This window comes from Podarcis filfolensis (assembly GCF_964270895.1).
Source record: "Podarcis filfolensis genome assembly, chromosome: 8".
NCBI classification, from domain to species: domain Eukaryota; kingdom Metazoa; phylum Chordata; class Lepidosauria; order Squamata; family Lacertidae; genus Podarcis; species Podarcis filfolensis.
This window is the reverse complement of record NC_139611.1, coordinates 5,737,135-5,763,616: the sequence shown is the minus strand read 5'-3', so window position 1 is coordinate 5,763,616 and position 26,482 is coordinate 5,737,135. Positions and strand designations below refer to the sequence as shown.

The window sequence follows — 26,482 nt, the reverse complement described above, 5'->3', positions numbered from 1 at the left end:
AAGTGCAATTTACTCAGAACAAAAGGCTAAATTAATTGTGAATAATATGGTGACAGAGGGATTTAAGATAGAGAAAGGTACACGACAAGGCTGCCCAATTTCCCCATTGTTATTCATCACAGTCCTGGAGGTATTATTGAACATGATTAGAAGGGACCGTTTGATAAAAGGCATTCAGGTCGGAGCTAAGCAATATAAATTGAAAGCTTTTGCAGATGACTTAGTTTTAACATTACAGGAGCCAGAATCTAGTTCGAAAAGAGTTTTGGAAGTGATCCAAGAATTTGGGCAGATGGCTGGTTTTAAGCTGAATAAATCTAAAACAAAAGTTCTTGAGAAAAATTTAACACCGATTGAGAAAGACAGGTTTCAGAAGGAGACAGGCCTAACAATAGTAAAGAAGGTTAAATATTTGGGGGTTAATATGACTGCTAAGAATCTAAACTTGTTTAAAGATAACTATGAGAAATGTTGGCTAGAAGTGAAGAAAGATCTAGAGATATGGTCAAACTTGAAGCTTTCCTTGTTGGGAAGAATTGCGGCTATAAAGATGAATGTATTGCCAAGGATGTTATTTTTGTTTCAATCTTTGCAAATTGTGGACAAGATGGACTGTTTCAAGAAGTGGCAGAAGGATATTTCTAGATTTGTCTGGCAGGGCAAGAAGCCTAGAATAAAATTTAAAATACTAACCGATGTAAGAGAAAGAGGTGGTTTCGCCCTGCCAGACCTGAAACTCTATTATGAATCGGCCGCATTTTGCTGGCTGAAAGAATGGCTGCTTCTTGAAAACACAGACATTTTGGATTTAGAAGGTTTTAATAATGTCTTTGGGTGGCATGCATATCTGTGGTACGACAAGGTTAAAGCTCATAAAGCATTTAAAAATCATATTGTCAGGAAAGCATTGTTTAATGTCTGGTCAAGATATAAAGACTTATTGGAGAACAAAACCCCAAGGTGGTTGTCACCAATGGAGGCAAAGGCACTTAAAAAGTCCAATATGGAGGCCAAATGGCCGAAATATTGGGAAATACTGGAACAAGAAGGAGATAAATTGAAATTGCAGAGTTTTGAGAAATTAAAAGATAAGGTGCGAGATTGGCTGCACTATTTTCAAATAAGAGAAGCCTATAACATGGATAAAAAAATAGGTTTCCAGGTGGAAAAATCAAAATTGGAAACTGAGTTGTTAGAACCCAAAACTAAAATACTTTCAAGAATGTATAACTTGCTGCTAAAATGGAATACGCAGGATGAAACAGTTAAATCTGCTATGATTAAATGGGCACAAGATGTTGGTCATAACATCATGTTTGCTGACTGGGAACGGTTGTGGACCACAGGTATGAAATTTACGGCATGTAATGCCCTAAGAGAGAATATTATGAAAATGATATACAGGTGGTACATGACACCAGTCAAGCTTGCAAAAATCTACCATTTGCCTGACAATAAATGTTGGAAGTGTAAAGAAAGTGAAGGAACATTCTTTCACCTTTGGTGGACATGCCCAAAGATTAAGGCTTTCTGGGAGATGATATATAACGAAATGAAAAAAATCTTTAGATATACATTCCTTAAGAAGCCAGAGGCCTTTCTCTTGGGCATGGTGGGCCAATTGGTGCCAAAGAAAGATAGAAATTTCTTTATGTATGCAACAACAGCAGCAAGAATTCTCATCGCAAAGTATTGGAAGACACAAGAGCTACCCACCCTGGAAGAATGGCAGATGAAGCTGATAGACTATATGGAATTGGCGGAAATGACTGACAGAATCCGAGACCTGGGAGAAGAGTTGGTGGAAGAAGACTGGAAGAAATTCAAAGACTATTTTCAGAAATATTATAAAATTAATGAGTGTTAAAAATGTGCTTGGATGGGTAATAAGTGGTAATTAGTGATAAAAGTTATTAAGATTATGCAAAAAAGGTATTGATAATTGGTTGAAAAATAGGGATATAGTATATGTTATGGTACAAAGTTTAAACATTTGATAAAGGGTAAGAATTTGCTGAATTAAATATTTGAATGGGAATACAAAAAGGGGAAGGTGCGAGGAGGTCAAGAACATAAGCATATGAAATTGAGGTTATTGGAAAAATGGAATGGTTTTATTTTTTCTTTGTTTAAATGTAATTTTTCTTAATTAGTTGTGTTTTTCTTTCTGTATTTTTTGTTTTTTTTTCTCTTTTGTGTGTTTCTTTTTTCTGTAATTTATGGTTTTTTATTCTGTGAATTTCTATTTTTCTTTTTTGTAAAACTTTAATAAAAATCTTTTTTTAAAAAAAAAAAATGAATTGGCCCAGACTGCTTGGAACTGGCTCAGACTGGTTTGAACAGGTCTAGGCAGGTTTGAACCGGTCCAAGCCAGGTGGAACAGGTCTAAGCCGGTTGGAACCGGTTCAGACCGGTTGGAACTCGTCCAAGCCGGTTTGAACCAGCTGAACCCAATTGGGAAATGTCCAGGCGGGATCCAACTTGCCCACACCAGTTTGAACTGGCTCAGACTGTTGGAAGTGGCTCAGACTGCTTAGAACTGGTCTACCGGCCTAGACCGGTACAAAACTGCTTCAACCAGTTCAAACCGGCTTGGACCGGCAGAAACCGGCCTGGACTGGTTCCAACTGGCCTAGACTGGTTCCAACCGGCTTGGACCTGTTTCAGCCGACTTGGACTGGTTCAAACCAGCCTAGACCTGTTCCAACCAGTCTGGGCCAGTTCCAAGTGGTCTGTGCAAGTTGGAACCCGCCTGGACATTTTCCAACTGCTTTGGGATGGTTCCAACCGGCGTGGACCGGACCCAACAGGTATGAACTGGTTCCAGTTGATGTGCATCAGCAGGGCTCCCCCTGCTGGTGTTAACCCTTCCGGGTTTTCAAGCAAGCAGTTGGAAAATGTCCAGGTGGGTTCCAACCTGCCCAGACCAGTTGGAACAGACCCAGACTGGTTGGAACAGGTCTGGGCTGGTTTGAACCAGTCCAAGTCGGTTGAAACAGGTCCAAGCCGCTTGGAACTAGTCTAGGTCAGTATGAACCGGTCTAGGCCGGTTTGTGCCGGTCCAAGCCGGTTTGAACCGGTCAAGTCAGGTTTGTCTAGGCCGGTTTTAACAGTTACAAGTGGGTTGGAACTGGCCCAGACAGGTTGGAGCAGGTCCAGGCCAGTTGGAGCAGGTGCAGGTCATTTGAAACTGGCCCAAGCTGGTTACAACAGGTCCAGGCTGGTTGGAACAGGTCTATGTCGCTTGGAACCAGCCCAGACCTGTTGGAATCATTTCATACCAGTTGGATCCAGCCCAAGCCAGTTGGAAGCAGCCGAAACCAGTTGGAAAAGGTCCAGGTGGGCTCCAACTTGCCCAGACCAGTTTGAACTGGCCCAGACTGGTTGGAACAGGTCTAGACTGGTTTGAACCAGTCCAAGCCGATTTGTGCTGGTCAAAGCCGGTTTGAACTGGTCTAGGCTGGTTTGAACTGTTCAAATTCAGTTTCAAATGACCTGCACCTGCTCCAACTGGTCTGGACCTTCTCCAACCTGTCTGGGCCAGTTCCAACCCACTTGGAACTGCTCAAACTGGCTTGGGCCTTTTAAAACCGGCCTAGACCTGTTCAAACTGGCTTGTACCGGCAATAACCTACCTAGACCGGTTCAAACTGGCCTAGACCAGTTCCAACCCGCTTGGACCTGTTTCAACCGACTTGGACCGGTTCAAACCAGCCTAGAACTGTTCCAACCAGTCTGAGCCAGTTCCAACCAGTCTGGGCCAGTTCAAACTGGTGTGGGCAAGTTGGAACCCGCATGGACTTTTCCCAACTGGTTTCAGCTGGTTCAAACTGGATTGGACTGGTTCCAACCCATCTAAACCAGTTCCAACTGGTTTGGACCTGTACCACCCGGCTTGGACTGGTTCAAACCAGCCTAGACCTGTTCAAACCAGTCTGGGCCAGTTCCAAGTGGTCTGTGCAAGTTGGAGCCCACCTGGACCTTTTCCAACTGGTTTCGGCTGCTTCCAACTGGCTTGGGCTGGATCCAACTGGTATGAAATTATTCCAACTGGTCTGGGCTGCTTCCAAGAAACATAGACCTGTTCCAACCAGCCTGGACCTGTTGTAACCATCTTGGGCCAGTTTCCAACTGGCCTGGACCTGCTCCAACTGGCCTGGACCTGCTCCAACCTGTCTGGGCCAGTTCCAACCCACTTGGAACTGTTCAAACCGGCCTAGACCGGTACAAAACTGCTTCAACCAGTTCAAACCGGCTTGGACCGGCAGAAACCGGCCTGGACTGGTTCCAACTGGCCTAGACTGGTTCCAACCGGCTTGGACCTGTTTCAGCCGACTTGGACTGGTTCAAACCAGCCTAGACCTGTTCCAACCAGTCTGGGCCAGTTCCAAGTGGTCTGTGCAAGTTGGAACCCGCCTGGACATTTTCCAACTGCTTTGGGATGGTTCCAACCGGGGTCACTATACTATGTAATGCAAATCTTAGGCCGGAGGTTCTGAGCCGAAAAAAGATAATGATGGTAGGTTTATATTCTTAAAAATTAAACTGTCACAAAAAATCTTTACAATAGCTAATATATACAGGCCTAACACAAGACAGAAAAAAATTATAAAGAAAACCTTCAATAGACTGCAGCTTTACGCTGAAGGGGAAGTCATCGTTACAGCAGACTTTAATTGGAATATAAAGAATAGTACTTTCAGATTATCTAAATGGGGATTAAAGGATGTTTTTGAGAGGGGAAACCCCAATACCAAACCTACCTTCTTTTCCAACAGACATAAGACTTTCTCTTATATTGACTATGTGCTAATTAAAGAAGGGAATGAAATCAGTGTTAGAACAGCAAAGACTATGGGAATATGGATTTCAGACCATGCTCCACTATTTGTGGAGCTGGGACTGGAAGAGGATGGAAAAAGTAGGAGATGGCGGTACAATAACCTAATGATGGCAAAAGAGATTGACAGGGAATATATTAGAAAACCAATTGGTTGGTATTTTAAAGAAAACAATAGTTCAGCCGAGATCCTGATAGTATGGGACGCTTTCAAAGCTGTTATAAGAGGACATTGTATACTGAAAGAGATTGTGATTAAGAAGGATTGGTACTCGGGGAGACAGGAAAAAATTAAAGAGATTGAAATCTTGCAACAACAGCAACAAGTTACATTTCTACGGAGGAGACAGGAGCAGTTAAGAAAGTTAAAACAGGAATTGGATGAGCTGGATATAGTTGGAAGAGAGATAATATGATCAAAAATGATTTTCAGAGAACCTCAATAGGATCATATAAGAATCTGGCAAACAATTTAAAGAAAAGAAGGGATCAACAGAGGGTGGAGGCCATTAAGACCAGAAGGAAAATACATACACAAAGCTCTAGAGAAATAAGGAAAGAATTTGCAGGATTCTATCAATCTTTATATAAAGAAGAAAATAAAAATATAAGTAGGGAAAGTTTAGGGTTTAAAATCGAAGAAAGTGATAGATTAAGACTGAAGAAGGAAATTTCTCTGGAAGAAATAGAGAATGTAGTTAAATCATTTAAAAGTAAGAAATCCCCAGGATTAGATGGAATTACGCCAGACTTTTATAAAGAAACAATTGATATCCTGGGCTCAGAACTGAAAAAAGTATTTAATAATATCTTAGAAGGGGGGGGGTAAGCCCCAGACACTTGGAAACTAGCGGAAATAGTAGTGATAGAAAAACCGCAAAAGGACCCTACAGAGGTGGGGTCATACAGACCAATTAGCCTAGTAAATCAAGACTATAAGATATTTACAAAGATCCTGGCAAGGCGACTGGAAAAGGTGTTACCTAAAATAATTAAGGAAGATCAATATGGATTTGTTAAGGGAAGATACATAGGCCATCCTATAAGAAATGTGTTTTAATAAACACATTTAATAAATACATTTTTATTTTTTATTTTTTATTGTTTTTTTATTTTTATTGTTTTAATAAATACATTTATTAACAAGCAGGGTAAAAGGAAAATTGGTGGTCTTAAAATTGGATGTGTATAAGGCCTTCGACACAATTAGACATAAATTTTTATGGACTATTATGCAAGAGGTGGGATTAGGAGAGAACTCTGTCGAAACAATCCGGGAATTGTATAGAGAAGGGAAGGCTGTGGTCAGAGTGAACGAGGGGGTTTCAGATCAATTCAATATACAAAGAGGTGTTAAACAAGGATGTTCACTCTCACCACTACTATTTGCATTGGGTAAGGAGTACTTGGCAGACAGAATACGAAACTCAGTAAGGATAAAAGGATATAAGGAAGGAAAGGAAGAAATTAAGTTAAAGATTTATGCAGATGCTATCCTATTATTATTTACAAACCCCTTAGAGGGTGTAAGAGAATTTATGATAATCCTGAAGAACTTTAAAGAAGAGTTGGGATTGGGAGTAAATTTGGAGAAGTCTGAAATTTTATTTGGGGATGTAAATAAAGAGGAGAAGAAGGAAATTGCAAAAATGACAAAAATGGATATCAATAGCAAAAGAATTGAATACTTGGGGTAAATATTATTAAAAATAGTGCTAGGATTCCAGATGTAAATTACAAAGAAGCGTGGAGAAAGATCAAGACAGATATAAAATCATGGAAAAATAAGAATTTATCTATTCTAGGTAGGGTTAGAGCAGTTAAAATATTTTATTTTTATTTTTATTTTTATTTATTTTTTTTTATTTATTTTTTTTATTATATTTATTTCAAGTAATTACACTACCCATTAGGAAAATATGGTTCAAAACATGGAATAAGGTATTTAAAAATTGGATTTTTGGAAGTAAAAGAGTTAGAACCCCAGACATAGTAAATTATTCATCTCAAGAAGAGATGGGATGGGGAATACCGAACTTAGAATTTTACTATGAAACGTTCCAGTTGAAAAATCTAATAGATATTGGATATATGGAAGGGAATAAATGATAAGGCTGGAGAATGAAATAAATGAAGGAATAGGAAGAGAAGGGCTATTTAATAGAGATATTAACATGGCTTTTAAGAAGATAATAGGACCAAGGAAAACTGCGTTAGGAATCTGGAAGAACTGGAATACAAAATGGATGCCAACATACTCAAGGTGGATGCCGTTAAAATATATGCAGGAGGGTCAAAGGGAGCCTGCTTGGTGGAAGAAATTAGAAGATCAGGGATTTTATAAATTAAAAGATATGTTTGATGAAGAGGGGAATTTAATTACAAAAAAAGTTTTTAAAGAAAAAATAGGAAAACAATATTGGGTGAAAGTGCAAGGACTTTATGATTTAATAAAAATGGAAAGAGCAGATGAAACGATGAGGACACAAATGAAAATAGATATGGTGCTGAACAAAAGACAAATGACGAAGAAAGGGATAGTCAGGATGTTATATAAACTGATGATAAGCAACAAAGAAAGAATGATAAGGATTATTCAGATTAACTGGGAGCAGGAAGGTATGATCCATCCAAACACGGCCCAAGAAATTGTGGCACTCACTAGGGCCCTACAGCTATCAACAGGCTGCTGTGCCAATATCTATACTGATTCAAAGTTTGCCTTCTTAACCCTGCGTGCCCATGAAGCCCTATGGAAGGAGAACGGACTCATTGGTACAAAGGGCAAAGCTCTCAAATACGGCCCACAATTAGAAAATCTCTTGGAAGCTGTATGGGCACCCAAGAAAATTGTTGTAATGCACTGCCGGGGCCACAGTCCACCAAAACGGCAAAGGGCAATCATTTGGCAGACAAGGCAGCAAGGAAATCAGCCCTGGAGGAACCTCCACCAGACTCTATGACTCTATGATAGCCTCCCTTTTGCTGACAGTTATTAATATGCAGGAAATGAAGCCCATTTATACAGAGAGAGAAGCAAAATGGGCCCACCAGGAAGGAAGAACCAGTTTACCTCCCCATAAAGGGTGGTTCATATTGCCAGATCAGCGGGTTTTTGTCCCAGAAACCCTAGGCAGAGAGGTGGTGAAGCGGTACCACGAGTCCACTCATTATGGAGCCACAGCGTTGGGAGAAGGCCTAGGCAGGCAATTCTATATCGCCAGGCTATCTCAGCTGGCTGAGGCCGTGTCAAGAACGTGTCTCCTATGTGCCAAAAACAACCCCAAGCAGGGCCCAGTACTTCCTCCAGGAGTACAGCAGACAGGCTTAATGCCAATGGAGAACATGATTGTGGAATTCACGGAAATGCCTGGGGCAAGAGGCTATCATTATCTGCTCATCTTTGTAGATACTCCAATGGGGTGGGTTGAGGCCTATCTCACAAGGACTGAGAAAGCCCGGGAAGTTGTTAAGCACCTCTTAACCGAGATCATCCTGAGATTTGGGCTACCAAGCAGTATAGGCAGTGATAATGGACCAGCCTTTATCACTTTGTTAGTGGCAGGTGTATGCAAAGCCCTGCAGATACAATGGAAACTGCATGCTGCCTACCGACCACAGCGTTCCGGCAAGACAGAAAGAATGAACTGGACTCTTAAATCACAGCTGGCCAAATTGTGCCAGGAAACTCATGGCAATTGGGTGGACTTTCTACCCGTAGCCTTGCTCAGGATCAGATGTGCACCCACCAAGAGGCTAAAGCTCTCTCCCTTTGAGCTTTTGTATGGAAGACTTCCTCCACTTACCACAGAAATAAGAGCAGACTTGGTGCAAACGGGAGGACAGATTACATCAGAACAAATCGAGTCTCTCTCTCGTGTTTTGATTTCTCTCAACAGGTGGCCCCTTGAACGTATGCCAATCAGCCTGGCTGAACCCATACAGCCCTTACAGTCTGGAGATGACGTGTGGGTGAAGGAGTGGAAGAACAACCCATTGGCTCCTAAGTGGCATGGTCTTGCTTGCAACGCCATCTTGCTTGCAACGCCTACCACGGTGAAAGTGGCCGAGGTGACCCCCTGGATTGGTCGCTCTTGTCTGAAGTGGTCTGAGGATCATCGGAACTGTGAGCAGAATCCTTCGGACCCCCTGAAGTTGAAGATCACCAGGAACCCCTGCCCCTAGCCCCACCGGGAGTGGGTTAGGGCACGAGCCCCAGACACCCGGTCTGTTCTCACTGCACCGGAAGCCAGTGAGTCTACGCACACCTGAAGATTGAGGAACTGCACCAGCAGATGGGAGGATCTTTACCAGTTGAATTATCAGCCAGTCCTCAATTTGTGCCAGATTTAAATACAGACCAGCTGTACAGATAGTAGTAAGGAATGTGGATGGGCTAGGGAACATAATTGATAAGTGGGTAGAGTTGTTGGAGGATTACGGATGTCATATCCCCTTGTATTTTCATGATTGGTACATACCCGTTTGGGTACAAGCATTACCAAGGCAGCTGTGCCATATACCCATATACCCTTAGAAGGGTTTTGGCCGAGACCAACCTATCATAGGAGGTAAATGCCCGGAGAACCTAAAAGAACTGTTGTCGGGTTCTCTCACCCACCACCCCAAGGTGTACTTCCTCCCACCATACTGGTCACAGTAGCCTTCTTTCCTCCCCCCACCCAAACCCTTTTTGAGTAGCAATAGGAGAGTGTATACAGTGTGAATTGACCACTCCAGTTCAACCAGAACCCGGGAACCACTAAGAGGCTCTACTGGGTGCAGCTGAACGGAGGGTTGGCTCACTCTCCAGGTATGCTCTGGTCTTGGTTACCTCCAGTTCTTCTTACAGTAATAATAACTGTTCTCCTTATCTTCTTTTACATATACAGGAAGTATTTCTTCGGAAAGACTACCCACGAGGAATTGTTGATATCCTTGGGCTCCTTGAACCCATGGAGTTCCTTGATCATGATGAAGTTGATGTTAACCCTGATGTGCATCTTGACCTTGAGGGGACCAATGACAAAAGAAAATGTTTTTGTAAAGCATGCTAAGCAGATGTTTAAATATATGGCGAAAATGTCACCCTTTATTATGAACACCCTAGAAAGGTAGCTGACATATCCCAGGACTAATCAGGGACCTTGACATTGTCTTGGCAGGCCTACTGTATAATCATAGTGGCCTTTTCGCGACACCTCCTTCTGAAATGAATGATACCTCCTACCGATATTTCCAGTTCTCCAGAACCACCCAGGGCTTGTGCTTTTGTTGTTATGCCTCTGGATCATGGAACACCAAATGGAAAGATTGGCCGAATGTCCAGCACCACCAACATAAAGGTTGGCTGGGAAATTACACACAGTGCACTGCTAAGTTTTGGTTGTGGGGTTCCTTCAACGCCTCTTACCAAAGCAACACCACCTCCTCAGATCTGTACCCATACTTTCCCAGTCAACTTCACTGGACAGGGATCCATCTGCTCTGGCTGGCTGATCAAGGACCCCAATCTTTGGTTCTTGTATAATGGACTAGCCACTAATTACCACCCTGGTGATTATCAGTGTGTGGGAATAGGTGCCTTTACTTTCCCTGTGACTGTGGAGGCTTTTCCTCCTCTACCCTCTCTTAGAAACAGAAAGAGGAGAGAAGTCCAAGGGGAACAGTGCAGGGATGAGATTTTCCCGGCCCGCTCTGTGGGTGCTGTTGGTGGAGGCTTTGTTAGCATCCTCACCATCGGCATACATCCGGGAGTTGTGGCTGAACAAAACCGTGAAGCACTATTTGCCCTAACATGCAGGTTGGAGAAAACCATCAATGCCGCTACACATATCCTCCGACAGTTGCAGTCTGAGATTGAGGATTTGAACCAGATAGCAGCAGCTAATAGACTTGCTCTTGACTATCTTCTCGCCAAATCAGGAGGTTTTTGTAAAATAGTCCCGGAAGGCAAATGCAGAGTGAAGTTTCATGACCTCAACAACACTATTGAGGACGAGTTGCCAAAATTACAGGCCCTTATAAATGATAACCAACCCAGTCAGAATCCTTGGGAATGGATGTGGTCTTGGGTCCCAGGAGTAGGATGGTTACATAGCCTTTTGACCGCCATTGCAGTAGGAGGATTCGTCTTCCTAATACTTCTTTGCATCACCCCTTGCTGCATATCTCTAGTCAGAGGAATGGTGGCCCGAAGCATTAAGAATCTCACTGAAACCCACATCATGGCCATATACCGAGCCCCGCCCCCTCTGCCAGAAGAAGAGCATGAGTACGCTCAACTAATTCGTGAAATACCCCCTGAAGAGATCCCCTTGAGAGACACAGTTGTCTATACCGGGGTTCAACATGAGAGTCAAGCTGGAGAAACAACTGTGACTTGTTTCTAAGCTTGAAAGAGGGGAATGTGGCAAGGCCACCTGGAAGAGTTTTATGTATAACCATGTATCCTAATAATGCTTAAATTGTTAAGGCTAGAAGTGCCTAAAAATCTTAAGAATCAAGATTATATGCTTGCAACATACGCTTCTGGTTTCTTGTTGAATGATTTTTTAAAAATCTTAATGATTTCTTCATGAACTTGTTCCAAAAGCTTTTTATCTCCTTACACCCCACCATATATGGTACATTGTTCCTATCTCGGTGTTACATCTCCAACACACATTGTTTTTTTGCTTATAGATTTTTGCCGATTCCTCGGGGCAGGGGTTAGGTACCATCGGTAGATCATTTTCAGTAGATTCTCCCTTATTGTATAACATGCTGTGAACCTGATGTCAAATTTCCACAGCTAGCATTATGTTGTGGCCAAAATCCTGCGCCCACTTTATCATAACGTCCTTTAGCATCTCATCCTTGAGTTCCCATTCCAAAAGTAGATCATACATCCTAGATAGGGTCTTTTTATTAATTTGTACTAATTCCTTTTGTAAGAATGACTTCTTTTCTCCAAAACCAATCTTCTTTTCTCCAAAAGCACTTTTCTTATCCTGATTAAATATATGCACTATTAGGTGATAGTGAATCCAGCCGTTACAATACTGTTTAATTTCTTCATACAATTTGATTTTTAATTGGCCCTGTTCTACCTTTATTAATTGTTGCTAAGTTGCCCAATTTGTGTCCATGTTTGTCTTTTTTACCATTATCATCTCCACTGGGGATACCCACCAGGGTATTTTGGGCTCTAATTGTCTGTAGTACTTATCCCAGACCTTGTATAATGAAATTCTGACTATATGATTTAAAAAGTCCTTATGCACTGCCACTTTGTTGTATGTTAGGTAGGCGTGCCATCCAAACCTCGTATTCCAACCTTCTAAATCTAATATATCAGCCTTCTTCAAGAAGGTGGGGTTGTTTAAAATGATTGTTAAATGTGTTGTGCTGATTTAGATTTTGTATTTGTGGGCTGGAGTGCTGTTTCAGGGCTCTTGTATTGTTTATTAGTGTGCAAACATTAGTCTTGTGGCTATTTTTAGTATGTTTTTATTATTTTAATTTATATTATGTTCTGATATTTTTATTATGAATTTTGTGCAGTGATTATTCTTATTATGTATTTTGTGCTTCGTATACTTGGTGTTGTGAACCACCCTGAGATTCAAAATCAATAAAATCAACAATCAAAAACAGCATCAACAAGAAACACAACAACAACAAAAAGGTTTCGTACCGCTGTGTACGGAGGGTCGTGAGGCCAGCACCACTCCTCTTGGTCCATCCTGATGGCGTTGATGTTCCTGGCGCTGGTCCAGACTGGATCCCGCGGAGAGCAGAAGATGGTATCTCTGCAGCACAACTCTGATGTTATGTTGCCTTGGCCTGGCGCTGCTGCGGATGTTCTGTCAGGAGGAGAAAGGGGCTCCTTGAGAAACGTCACCTCCAAACAGCCCACCAGATGTCCCAATAGCCCACCAGATGCCTCACTCACCTGGCATGCAGCTCAGGAAGTCCTGCGGGTAAGGTTCCCTGTGAATGCAGTGGAGCAGCCTCCTCAAAAAGCGCTGGACCCTGCCTTTCTTCCGATGTTTATAGGCCCGCTGCATGATGTTCAGGCAGCTCCTCCCTGTCTGCCTGAGCCCTTCTTCCTCGTGCTGCTGCATCTCTTCCAGCCCTGAGTGGCAAGGGAGAAAGGTTGAGCAAGGCGGAGATACACAGGAAAAGAGCCATCCATCAACAATATGAAAACAGCCATCAGGTGTGTTTGTGTGTGAGAGAAGAAGAAGAAGAAGAAGAAGAAGAAGAAGAAGAAGAAGAAGAAGAAGAAGAAGAAGAGGAGTTTGGATTTGATATCCCGCCTTTCACTCCCCTTCAGGAGTCTCAAAGCGGCTAACAATCTCCTTTCCCTTCCTCCCCCACAACAAACACTCTGTGAGGTAAGTGGGGCTGAGAGACTTCAAAGAAGTGTGACTGGCCCAAGGTCACCCAGCAGCTGCATGTGGAGGAGCGGAGACACGAACCCGGTTCCCCAGATTACATGACTACCGCTCTTAACCACTACACCACACTGGCTCTCAAGAGAGCAGTGAAGTCACATTCCAATTCTCTTTGCATGTTCATCTTGTGGCACCTCTGTCTGAACATACATCTGGGAATTTGCCTTCCCCTGAAGACCTTTCTCAGCAGAAGCATCCCTCCCTGCCCTCCGTACGTCTCACTCACATGTTCCGTAGGATGCCATGTCTTGATCGTGGATGAAACTGGCATCCCGGAAAGCCATATGACCTAGAGAGAGGGGGGGGCAAGAAAAGGGACATCATCTCAGTGCAAAGCAAGTGGAGACAGAGGCAGCTCGGCAGGAGGACAGGTATGCTCTAGAGGTCTCCACCCTCGCGGAGCACTCAGAGCAAGATCTGGGCGCAGATGGAGGCCTACCTAGCAGGTGGCCTGGGGACATGCCCATCCTCCCTGGCATCGTTACCAAGACGTTTCTGTCCATCCCTACCAGGGAAGAACGTTGCTTGACTTACCCAGAAACAGAGCTGCCACCCTGGAGACTGATGGCAGCCTGTTGGCGGACGGCTTCGTACATGTTAAGGCAGCACTCCGAAGGGTGTCCTTGCTGAAGGTCTTGCTCTGTGGGCAAAGACAAAGGAGAAGTGGCATCAGAGAGGCTTGAGAGCACGGCAGAAGAGCCTTGCACTGCCAAAGACATGCCTGGGCAAAGGTGCCAACGAAGCAGAGGGACCTTACCAGATGCTTGGCAGCCTGGTGGAGAGCAAAGTGGAGGCTAAATTTGTTGGGATGAGCCCACCACTTCACTTGTGGGGCTAGATGGGAAAGAGCCCTCCTTGCAGCCTGCAACACAAGAAGAGAAGAGGGTTACAAATTGCAGCACATAGTCTCGTAAGCTCCTGAGAACAATCCCTCCCTCCTACTGTGTAAGTCCACCTCTTTGGCCCTCACCTTGGCCACCTCGTCCTCGTCTTCGAGGTGGATGAGGACCACAACCAGTTCGTGAATGGCTTCTTCTTCTGTTGTTGTTGTTATTATGGGAAGCCTTTGGTCTCTCACCCAGCCCCGAAGCAGCCCCAGATGTTGGATGGCTGATGTCCGGACGGAGGCTTCCTCCTGTAGGCAGAAAATATCAGAGGTTGTGTTTCTCATCAGATCAGTTTCCTTTCTCCTGCCCACTGGGGTGTTTTGAGGCTGCTCAGCCCCCTATCCTCCTCCTGGGGGAGACTGGGGGCAGGGGTGACTCTCTCCCTGCGTTTTCCAGGCAGGCTTCCAAGAGAAGGTGTTCCAGAGGAGCACCCTCCTGAAGCCAGAACATCTCCGCTGCATGCCAGTCTAAACCCCACCCTTCCTCTTCCAAAGCATTCCTCCTCCACCGGGTGTGGTGTCATGTTTCCCCTCATACTCACATGGGCAGCCAGACCGCAGTAGGTTGCCGCCAGCATCTTCAGGTCTTCCTCTCCCAGCTCCCTGGAATGGTAGGCTTGGTCTACCAGCTCTATCAACTCTGGGAGGACATCAGCTTCTGCAGAAGGGAGGGAATCCAGCAGCAACAGCCGCAGAAGCGAAGGGTCCTACACAAAAGAGAGAATCTTTTCAAAGGTCTGAAAGGCCTCACGCCTTTTAGCACAGGCCCTTCAGTATTGTGCCAGCAAAAGAGTGCTGGACCATGATTAGAATCAAGATCTGTACCCCCCTCCCTCCCTCCCTCTGAGCATCACTTGCCATGTCAGAGTCCAGAAGCAGGGATATTCCTCTGACGCTGAGCTTCCGGACTTGCAGGTGGTCGTGTGCCAGCCAGTTGAGGAGCTGCTCCAGTGTATCTTCACAGGGATAGACCTCCAGACGGCAGCTGAGCAGCTAAAGAGGCCCAAAGAGAAAGAAACTCTTCAGTGATGAGAGGCTGAGGCAGGTTCTCCTTTTACCCACCATTTGCAATTCTGCACAGAGCAAACCCACTGAAGTGGATGGACCAAAGTTTGTCATGTACATCAAATCCAGTGGGTCTACTCTGAGGAGCACTAAAACAGGCAACAGTCCGTAGGCTCAAAGCAGCCCAACACTCGGCAGAAACCAAGCCAGGGCCTCCTTGCTGCACCCATTTCCTCCCGCGTCAGTCCCCCTCACCTCGATGTAGATAGCTGCCGCGACTTGTGGCATTCCGGCAAAATCCTGGTCCTTGAGAGCAGCGATGATGCTTTCCACCATGGGAGGGATCCACCAGTGTCGCTTTCCGACAGCTCTGAAATGGAGAAGGAGATCTCAGTAAGGAAGGGAAAGACACCGCAGGAAGCAAACAGGGGCACAGTCCGATCCCGTGCCTTCAGCTCCATTTGCCAGACCACTGGGGAAGGTCACCGCGTTCTTCCTCTTACCTCACCATGGCAGACAACCCCTGGCTGAAAGTCTCCCGGCAGAAAAGTTGGTCAACGATGGCCGCCTCCACTTGCTCTCCAGTGGTGCCAAGAAGGAGGTGCAGAACTTCCTTAGCCCCTCTGCAACAAAAACAAGGCCAGTTTTACCAGAAGGGTCATTGCCACACACTCAAATTCCTTCCCCATCTTTCCCTCCCTAGCAGCCGCCTGAAGGAGAGCCTCCCTTGCAAAACCAAGCTGGACTGGAAACCCCCCAAGGCTGAAGGGGAAAAGACTCCATTGGTCCCTTTGCAACACACTACTCACCCGAGGAATTCCTGGTCGTAGTGGAAGTTCATAACCATCCCCAGGAGAGCGATGAGCAGCTGTGGGAAGTTCTGGCGCACAGCTGCCTTGTAGTCCTCCATCCTGAGGATGGCGTGCAACAGGCTGATGAGATGTTGCTGGAAGAGAGAGAGGTGCTAGTCACTTTCCCTGCTTTTCTGCAGAATACAGGAATCCCTAGATATTACCCTGGGAAGAAGGAAGCCAGAAAGCAGGTGCTAGGTCCTTACCACTTCGGTGGCAGATTCTGCCAAGGGGCTTTCGTAAAGCTGCTCGGCCGTGAGATGGATCAGTTGTTCTGGGTCGGCCGATGCTAAAACCTCCTTCCACACTCTCTCGCAGTCTCTGTGAATGCAAAAACAAGAGCAATGGTCAGATTCAAGTCTTCTGCTTGCTGCCATGCTCCAGAGAGAGGAAATGGCAGCAAGGGCTTTCTGAGCAAGCCCTGCAGCTTACCAACCTCCCCCTTAGCCCAGTAGAACCTGGAGGGCTCCATACCTGAAAGGAAACTGGAGGAGATATTCAACCACTGTCGCCAGGTGGTGGTGCGACAAGATGGACAGAGCGAAGACGGCCATGCTTCTGCCTTGCACTGCAGGCCCCTGGCTGATCTTATAGAAGCCCTCCAGCAGCACCTTCACCTGTCAGAGAAAAGGAGAGGGTTGCTTGGAAAGTACAAGGAAGCGGGGCTGTCTGCAGGCGGATCCCTCCATCCCTCATTGAAAGAGGAACCTTTGACCTGTGCCACCACAGCCATCTTCCTTCCAAGGTACCACTCATGGTCCTTGGAAGTACTGAACCCAGGCAGCTCCAGGGCGCCAGTTCCCCTATCCATTGTGGACCAAGAGAAGAAGCTTGCCAGTCTGCTCCCAGAAGGAGGAGGATTCCCCATTCCTGAATCCATGTTTCTCAGGACCCTTGGCTGAGGTTCTTCTCCTGACATTGCCAGACCCCTCTCAACTAACATGTGTCCTGGCCACCCAATGGCATGAGGTGGCCTCCCCTACACCAAAGCAGAGAATCTTCTTCTCTCCTACCTTTGCAGACGCCTTACCTTCACTTTTGTGCCGCCAAACTGCTTGAGGAATTCTTGCAGTAAGTGGGAGATATCCAGTGGGTTGAAGCTGCTCTCGACAACCAGGTCTCTGGCCAGGAAGCACATGGCCTCCAAGAGCTGCTCCGCAGGGAGAAAGGCACCAAAGACCTGAAGCAAGAGAGGAAGGTCAGAGATGCCCGCAGGGCAGGGCTGGGGAGCAGAAAGCCTCTGCGGAACCCAGAACATGTGGCTTGAGAGACAGCGACTTACCCTGGCAAGATGGTAACAATTATTCACGAACAATTCAGGAACCGGTCCTCCGGTGGATTTGAGGACCTTCTCAGCTCTGGTGATAAGTGTTTGGTTCCATGACGTTCGTGGCAGCATCTCTGCAAAGGAAAGCCAAAGGGTTAGTTTGGGTCTTGCTCACCCCCACCCCATGCTGGGATGCATTCTTCCAGTCTTACCTTCGTTGCGCCGCAGGATGGGCAGAAGATGGCAGAGAGCCTCTGCTGCCCGCTGCCTGCTCTCCGGGTCCGGATCCAATGCACAAAGGCAGGAAATCGCCACCAGTTGGCCAAAGGAGCATGCAGGAACCGCTACCGATGGCTGAGAAGAAACCCAGAGAAGGGACTGATAAGAGAAGCAACCCATCACCAGCGCTATTTAGGGCCGGCGCGCCTGAGGATTTCCCTTTTTCTCCCAGCGCCCCAGCAGCTCCGGTTTTCCCACCCTCCCAGCCTTTAGGTTTGGCTCTTTGACATGGCTGTGGACTTCGGTTGGTCGCTGTCAAGGGGCCTGGTAGGAATTTTTCCCACTTGGCAAATTGGCACCAGCCATTTGGTTTTTTGCCTACCTCGTAGCAAATCATCACAACTTCCTCGGCATTGGCGGTTAGGCATTGCTATTGTTCTGCAGTTGGAAGAGGGGAGGAAGCGCCATCGCCTGCCCCACATATTGAAAGGTAGTCCGGTAAATGATTCCGGGGGGCGTGGCCCCGTCCGAAGCCTATGGAGGCCAGGGCCCAAGGCACGCCCCCGAGTGGTGACCCCGGGGGAGCTCCTAGTTGATGTACATCAGCAAGACTCCCCCTACTGGTGGTTAATCCTTGCCGGTCTTCTAGCAATCAGGCTGAAGCCGGTTAGTCGATAGGACCAATGCCTAAGCCAATACCGCTCAATTCCTGTAATCAATAAAGTTGTGGCCTAATTTTGCCCATTAACCTAAAATACTGGTGTCCCGTGTCTTTATTTCCGTGGGGGAGGCGGGAACTCGCCACGCAACTCACAGATTCCTGGATCTTCTGCAGGAGGGCGGAAAGATCTCGGAGCGCCTTCCTTCGGATCTTCCCACTCTTCATCGTTGCGACGACTTCCGTAAGTCTGTTCTTCAGCTGGTCCCTGCTGTCGCTTTCAGGAAGAAGATCAGCCGCATCCAGAGAAGCTGTGGTTCGGATGCTGAGGGGAGAGAGGAGTAGCACTTTTGTCAAAAGGGTTTATTTCCTCCCATCCTTCACAGACCCCAAGCGCCACCACCATAGAAATGGACCGGGTTGTTTTTTAAAAGCAGTTGATTATGGGGGAGGGGATTAGCACAGGATTACCTTGGAGAAAGATCCTCCTCATCTTCCAGGCTGATTTCTGGTATTTGATCTTCATCAAAATCAATTCCCTGTCCACAAGAAAAGAGAAAAGAGAAACAGGAACGTCAGAATGTGAAGAATGGATCAGACCCATTCATGTTTTTGTGTTGATCAGGAAAGCACAGACGAGGTAGGTTGGGAAACAAACTGAAAATCTCTGGCCTCCATTTCCTTAGAGACCTTATTCATCCTTCTATTCTTTTAAGCCTTCCGTTAAGAGTTTGGGTGTAATCCTTGACACCTCCCTTTCCATGGAGGCGCAGGTTACAACAGCCAAGGCGACATTTTTCCACCTTCGCCTCATCAAGCAGTTGGTCCCTTACCTTTCCCGCCCCAACCTGGCCACAGTGATCCATGCGATGGTCATCTCCAGGCTTGACTACTGTAATTTGCTCTACGTGGGGCTGCCCTTGAAGCTGTCCCAGAAACTCCAGTGGGTGCAGAATGCTGCAGCGAGGCTCCTCACGGGGTCTCTGCCATGGGAGCATATTCACCCAGTGCTTTTCCAGTGGCACTGGCTCCCAGTGCAGTACAGGGTCAGACTGAAGGTGCTGGTTTTGACCTTTAAACCCCTTCACAGCCTCATACCCTCGTACCTATGGGACCGCCTCTCCCGGTATGCCCCACGGAGGACCTTAAGGTCCATATATAGCAACACCCTAGAGGTCCCGGGCTCTAAGGAAGTTAGATTAGCCTCAACCAGAGCCAGGGCCTTCTCAACTCTGGCTCCAGCCTGGTGGAACGCTCTGCCTCATGAGACCAGGGCCCTGCAGGATCTGATTTATTTCCGCAGGGCCTGTAAGACAGAGTTGTTCCACCTAGCCTTTGGGCTTAGAATCAGTTTGATTCCCCCCCCCTCTTTCTTTTTCCTTTCTCCTCCTGTGAAGAGGCTGCATCCTAATGTTTTAATGTTGTATCTTAATCTTTTAAATTGTATTTTAATCAACTTTTTTATTATTGGTTGTTAGCCACCCTGAGCCCGGTCTTGGCTGGGGAGGGCGGGGTATAAATCTATTATTATTATTATTATTATTATTATTATTATTATTATTATTATTATTATTATTATTTTGAGCATTTGTACCCCTCTCTTAAGCCAAAAAGGCTCCAAGAGAGCCTTCCATGAAATCAAATGCAACAAACTCCCTAATGGCAGACTTCTATTGTAAGAAACAATCTGACCAACAGAACACCCAAGGAAAGGGGGCAAGGAGGGCAGAGGAAAAGACAACTCACAAGCTCAGGCCCCAGTGTCTAGAATGCTGTTGTCATCTCTCCCACTGAGGCAGCCTGCTGAAATGGCTGCCGCCAGATGACAGTTGGGGGAGAGGAGACCTGAGGGAGATGGCCTGTCTCAGCAGAGCCCATGGCGCTGTTTCTCATCCGTCCTTCCTCCAGGAGCAGAGCTCCGCCAGGGCCCCTGTCTCTCCCTCGCCTGCACCTGGGAGCAGCCCTTTCCTGTGATGGACTCTGTGGACAGGTGGGCAGCAGGGCTCCCTGCCTCAGCTCTGCAGAAAAACCAGCTCCACCCGGTACCCCCTTCCCCTGAACTGGGCCAGCCACTCATACTTTCTTTTCTTCTTCTGTTTTTCCCTTCCAAACTATAGTACAAAGATAACATCCAGCATGTATAAATAGAAATGAAGTCTCTTCCAGATTCACATGTACATAAATCAGAAGGAATCCTCTGTTCAAAATAATATTCAATCGACTTCAATATAGGACACTGAATTTCCCTTTTTGGCATTCCTTCTCCCCTTCCAAAAACTTGGGCAAAGCTCAACCCTTTCTTTGACTTTGGATAGCTCTTTGCCTAACTTGGTGATACCATTAATCTAGGTTCCAGATGCCGATGATGCGGTAATTCTATCTAGAACCCCCATTGGACTCAAAAGAGCACTAAGAAAGCTCGCAGCATACTGTGAATCTGAATGTCTCAAAATCAACTATCAAAAGACCAAGATACTCGCTTTTGGGGGAAAACCAAAGCTTAGAAGCTGGGAACTCCAAGGCCATAAATTAGAACAAGTCACAAACTACAAGTATCTAGGAATGGTGGTACAGCCCTCAGGAACCAACAAACTACACATAAACTCCATCGGGAGTTCAGCGGGGGAAACTGCAAATTGTATCCTTAAATTCTTCAGAGCACAAGGGGGCTTCTTCGTCCCCGCAGCTCTAAAATGATACTAGGCCAAAACTTTGGCGCAACTCCTGCATGGTTCCTTTTTGGGTCCGCCTTCCTCTGCTTTCTCCCCCCTTGAGAGAGTTCGATCTAGACTTCTTAGAGCTCTCCTCCAAGTCCCCAGATGCATGGGTGAGATTGGAAACGGGGATGATGAGAGTGGAGGCTACCATCTACCTAACATCAATCTACAAATGGCTGACATTGAATCTGCTCCCCCGAGGGATAGCCCCTTTGATCCTCTGTGACCAATTCCAGTCGGGCTGGCAGACTGCAGTCCTAAACACCCTCCGGAAACTGGATTTTACCCCTCAAGCCCTTCTACGTCTGGGCTTGGGCCAGGCAAAAGCTACGGTCAGGCAAAGAATATTACACACCGAGAGACAGCAGGACTGTGCAAGGTGCCCCGACTATAGAATTGGAAAAATCGAGAAATATATAGCCGCACCGGCAGCATATCTCTCCTTTCTTGTATCTAGGGATGCAAGAAGGGCCTTTACACTCGCCAGAAGCACGGCTTTTCCCTCGCCGGTCCTGGATGGAGCCTTTAGAAGGGTATGCTCAGAGTCTTTGCACATGTCCATTGGGAGAGATAGGAAGCCCAGAACACTAGTTCTTTGTTGTTGTTGTTTAGTTGTTTAGTCGTGTCCGACTCTTCGTGGCCCCATGGACCAGAGAACGCCAGGCACCCCTGTCTTCCACTGCCTCCCGCAGTTTGGTCAGACTCATGTTTGTAGCTTCAAGAACACTGTCCAACCATTTCGTCCTCTGTCGTCCCCTTCGCCTTGTGCCCTCCATCTTTCCCAACATCAGGGTCTTTTCCAGGGAGTCTTCTCTTCTCATGAGGTGGCCAAAGTATTGGAGCCTCAGCTTCACGATCTGTCCTTCCAGTGAGCACTCAGGGCTGATTTCCTTAAGAATGGATAGGTTTGATCTTCTTGCAGTCCATGGGACTCTCAAGAGTCTCCTCCAGCACCATAATTCAAAAGCATCAATTCTTCAGCGATCAGCCTTCTTTATGGTCCAGCTCTCACTTCCATACATCACTACTGGGAAAACCATGGCTTTAACTATACGGACCTTTGTTGGCAAGGTGATGTCTCTGCTTTTTAAGATGCTGTCTAGGTTTACCATCGCCTTTCTCCCAAGGAGCAGACGTCTTTTAATTTCGTGACTGCTGTGACCATCTGCAGTGATCATGGAGCCCAAGAAAGTAAAATCTCTCACTGCCTCCATTTCTTCCCCTTCTGTTTGCCAGGAGGTGATGGGCCCAGTGGCCATGATCTTTGTTTTTTTGATGTTGAGCTTCAGACCATATTTTGCGCTCTCCTCTTTCACCCTCATTAAATGGTTCTTTAATTCCTCTTCACTTTCTGCCATCAAGGTTGTGTCATCTGCATATCTGAGGTTGTTGATATTTCTTCCGGCGATCTTAATTCCGGCTTGGGATTCATCCAGCCCAGCCTTTCGCATGATGCATTCTGCATATAAGTTAAATAAGCAGGGAGACAATATACAGCCTTGCCGTACTCCTTTCCCAATTTTGAACCAATCAGTTGTTCCATATCCAGTTCTAACTGTAGCTTCTTGTCCCACATAGAGATTTCTCAGGAGACAGATGAGGTTGATCAGGCACTCCCATTTCTTTAAGAACTTGCCATAGTTTGCTGTGATCGACACAGTCAAAGGCTTTTGCATAGTCAATGAAGCAGAAGTAGATGTCTTTCTGGAACTCTCTAGCTTTCTCCATAATCCAGCGCATGTTTGCAATTTGGTCTCTGGTTCCTCTGCCCCTTTGAAATCCAGCTTGCACTTCTGGGAGTTCTCGGTCCACATACTGCTTAAGCCTGCCTTGTAGAATTTTAAGCATAACCTTGCTAGCGTGTGAAATGAGTGCAATTGTGCGATAGTTGGAGTATTCTTTGGCATTGCCCTTCTTTGGGATTGGGATGTAGACTGATCTTCTCCAATCCTCTGGCCACTGCTGAGTTTTCCAAATTTGCTGGCATATTGAGTGTAGCACCTTAACAGCATCATCTTTTAAAATTTTAAATAGTTCAGCTGGAATATCATCACTTCCACTGGCCTTGTTATTAGCAGTGCTTTCTAAGGCCCATTTGACTTCACTCTCCAGGATATCTGGCTCAAGGTCAGCAACCACACTACCTGGGTTATACGAGACATCCATTTCTTTCTGGTATAGTTCCTCTGTGTATTCTTGCCACCTCTTCTTGATGTCTTCTGCTTCTGTTAGGTCCTTTCCACTTTTGTCTTTTATTATGGTAATCTTTGTACAAAATGTTCCTTTCATATCTCCAATTTTCTTGAACAGATCTCTGGTTTTTCCCATTCTATTGTTTTCCTCTATTTCTTTACATTGCTCGTTTAAGAAGGCCTTCTTGTCTCTCCTTGCTATTTTTTGGAAATCTGCATTCAATTTCCTGTATCTTTCACTATCTCCCTCGCATTTTGCTTGCCTTCTCTCCCCCGCTATTTGTAAGGCCTCGTTGGGCAGCCACTTTGCTTTCTTGCATTTCCTTTTCATTGGGATGGTTTTAGTTGCTGCCTCCTGTATAATATTACGAGCCTCCATCCATAGTTCTTCAGGCACTCTGTCCAGCAAATCTAAATCCTTAAACCTGTTCTTCACTTCCACTGTGTATTCATAAGGGATTTGACTTAGATTGTATCTTACCGGCCCAGTGGTTTTTCCTACTTTCTTCAGTTTAAACTTGAATTTTGCTATAAGAAGCTAATGATCTGAGCCACAGTCAGCTCCAGCTCTTGTTTTTGCTGACTGTATAGAGCTTCTCCATCTTTGGCTGCAGAGAATATAATCAATCTGATTTCAATGTTGCCCATCTGGTGATGTCCATGTGTAGAGTCGTCTCTTGTGTTGTTGGAAAAGAGTGTTTGTGATGACCAGCTTGTTCTCTTGACAGAACTCTATTAGCCTTTGCCCTGCTTCGTTTTGAACTCCAAGGCCAAACTTGCCAGTTGTTCCTTTTATCTCTTGACTCCCTACTTTAGCATTCCAATCCCCTATAATGAGAAGAACATCCTTCTTTGGTGTCATTTCTATAAGGTGTTGTAAGTCTTCATAGAATTGGTCAATTTCAGTTTCTTCAGCACCAGTGCTTGGTGCATAAACTTGGATTACTGTGATGTTAAAAGGTCTGCCTTGGATTCGTATCGAGATCATTCTATCATTTTTGAGATTGCATCCCAGTACAGCTTTTGCCACTCTTTTGTTGACTATGAGGGCCACTCCATTTCTTTTATGGGATTCTTGCCCACAGTAGTAGATATGATGGTCATCCGAACTGAATTCGCCCATTCCTGTCCATTTTAGTTCACTGATGCCCAGGATGTCAATATTTATTCTTGCCATCTCATTTTTGACCACATCCAACTTACCAAGGTTCATATCCGCAACTGAGCGTCCTTTCGGCTTTGGCCCAGCCGCTTCATCAGCTCTGAATCTCCTTGTACTTGTCCTCCGCTCTTCCTCAGTAGCATGTTGGATGCCTTCCGACATGAGGGGCTTATCTTCCAGCGTCATAACTTTTATATGCCTGTTGTCTTTGTCCATGGCGTTTTCTTGGCAGGAATACTGGAGTGGCTTGCCGGTTCCTGCTCGAGGTGGATCACGTTTGGTCAAAGCTCTCCACTATGACCTGTCCATCTTGGGTGGCCCTGCACGGCATAGCTCATGGCTTCTCTGAGTTATTCAAGCCCCTTCGCCACGGCAAGGCAGTGATCCATGAAGGGGACTTGTTCGTTAGATGTCCCTTTTATGAAGAGGCACGTAGTAAGATCATGGATCCCCTACTGGTGAGGTTCACCGACCTCCCGCAAAAGCAAAAATTTGAAATTTGCTGTTAGGCAAAGAGCAGAAGATGACCTGGATGGTCGCCAGATTCTGTGTACAGATCTGTAGGCGCAGACCATCGCCCAACTCAAAATAGTCCGGCATGAAAAGCCCTGACTCTGAGTCAACTCCCTGGGATAGTTTATTGTTGTACATTTGTAGTGAAGTTAAGGATTTAAAACTTTGGTCAAGAAAGGAGCAGAGTATGGTGGGTAATCAAAAAGCCACAAGAGTTATGGGAAAGAGGTCTGTTGCTTTAACCCTGCAGACCGACAGTCTCCAAATGTGTAAATTGTTATCTTAGAAAGGAAGTTCTCTATTTTGATTTGGGGGCTTGACACCTGGGGCTCCAGCTATTCACACCCACCTAGTGTTGTTTTCAGTCTTTTAATTACCTGGGAATGTGCATCTGTGAAACATCCGAGGAAAGGGGTGAGCCCTTTGATCCAGGTTCTGGGAACTTAATGAGCTCAGTTGTCACAAGTTAAAATTATTAGCCCATAAGCTGGTCATTGGTGAATTTGAATGTAATCAAGAATTGTGATTGGGTCTGGGTTCTGGTTCCACGTGAGATTTGTGAATAAAGATCCTAAGAATGGCTGAGAAAGCACGCTCTGCAACCTGCGATTCACGATTCACTGTTAGCGTACCACCTTGCTGGCAGCAGTCCTGTGTCTCTTTGTAATGGAGATTCCTGCTGACTTTGTAATGCGGATCTACTGAAGGACTTTGAAACTATCCTATCTCTGCCTTTGTTCTTAGAAGTGAGTATCTTAGTTAGCTATACTAAACAATGTCTTTATTTTATCTGCCTGAAAGATACAAAAGATGTGCCTGCTTTTTAAGCATGTTAACTTTGTGGGGTTTTTTAAATAATTTTTAAAAAAAGAATCTTTCTTTTGTCTTATGTGCCAATCTGAGGGAAAATCTAAGTCCAACGCCAACTACCGTATTTTTCGCACCATAGGGCGCACCGGACCATAGGGCGCACCTAGTTTTGGGAGGCGGAAAACAAGAAAAATTTATTCTGAACCCCAGAAGCCGGAACAGCAAGAGGGATCTGGCTTCTGGGATACCGTGCGGCTGTTCTGGCTTCTGGGATAACCGCGCCAAGCCTCTTCAGGGCAGCGGGATGAAGGCTCCCCCTGCCCGAAGAGGCTGCGCAGGGCTAAAGCAGAAGCCAGGACAGGCGTGTCGCTGAAGGGGCGCTGCGCCTTCTCCCTCTCTGCGCAACGCCTCTCCTTCACAGGAGAGGCGTTGCGCAGAGAGGGAGAAGGCGCAGCGCCCTTCAGCGAAGCTGGAGAAAGAATAGAAGGAGACCCTTCTGTTCCTCCTTGGGCTTCGCTGGACAGGTGCGTCGCTGCGAAGCGGGAGGAGGAACAGAAGGAGTCCCTTCTGTTCCTCCTCCGGCTTCCAGGACAGGCGCGTCGCTCAAGGGGTGCTGCGCCTTCTCTCTCTCTGCGCAGCGCCTCTCCTTCACAGGAGAGGCGCTGCGCAGAGGGAGAAGGCACAGCGCCCCTTTAGCAAAGCTGGAGGCCTCCGGCTTCCAGGTCAGGCACGCCACCGCGAAGCCAAGGAGCCTACATTCGCTCCATAGGACGCACACACATTTCCCCTTCATTTTTGGAGGGGAAAAAGTGCTTCCTATAGAGCGAAAAATACGGTACTTGGTTACGCTATACCTGATGAATTTCTGCCTGCAAGTTTGTGGAAGCAGCTTGCAGAGTGGGGCAACCGGTAACAAAGGAG

General features: G+C 46.0%; 1 protein-coding gene across 1 annotated transcript in view; it reads right to left on the bottom strand.

Annotated features, from left to right (window-relative positions):
- The window catches only part of LOC310769729 (maestro heat-like repeat family member 5), a 57,861-nt gene that overhangs the window by 30,542 nt on the left and 837 nt on the right, over positions 1-26,482 (bottom strand). Inside the window, exons 2-18 of the mRNA XM_083629400.1 lie at positions 18,639-18,706; positions 18,324-18,492; positions 17,503-17,644; positions 17,306-17,424; positions 17,054-17,203; positions 16,498-16,640; positions 16,230-16,344; positions 15,982-16,118; positions 15,676-15,795; positions 15,428-15,542; positions 15,026-15,160; positions 14,710-14,874; positions 14,252-14,416; positions 14,039-14,143; positions 13,816-13,921; positions 13,508-13,570; positions 12,777-12,959 (exon numbers count right to left, since the gene is read on the bottom strand). Coding sequence (XP_083485526.1) covers positions 12,777-12,959; positions 13,508-13,570; positions 13,816-13,921; positions 14,039-14,143; positions 14,252-14,416; positions 14,710-14,874; positions 15,026-15,160; positions 15,428-15,542; positions 15,676-15,795; positions 15,982-16,118; positions 16,230-16,344; positions 16,498-16,640; positions 17,054-17,203; positions 17,306-17,424; positions 17,503-17,644; positions 18,324-18,492; positions 18,639-18,706 — 2,200 coding nt within the window. The remainder of the gene's footprint in view (positions 1-12,776; positions 12,960-13,507; positions 13,571-13,815; positions 13,922-14,038; positions 14,144-14,251; positions 14,417-14,709; positions 14,875-15,025; positions 15,161-15,427; positions 15,543-15,675; positions 15,796-15,981; positions 16,119-16,229; positions 16,345-16,497; positions 16,641-17,053; positions 17,204-17,305; positions 17,425-17,502; positions 17,645-18,323; positions 18,493-18,638; positions 18,707-26,482) is intronic.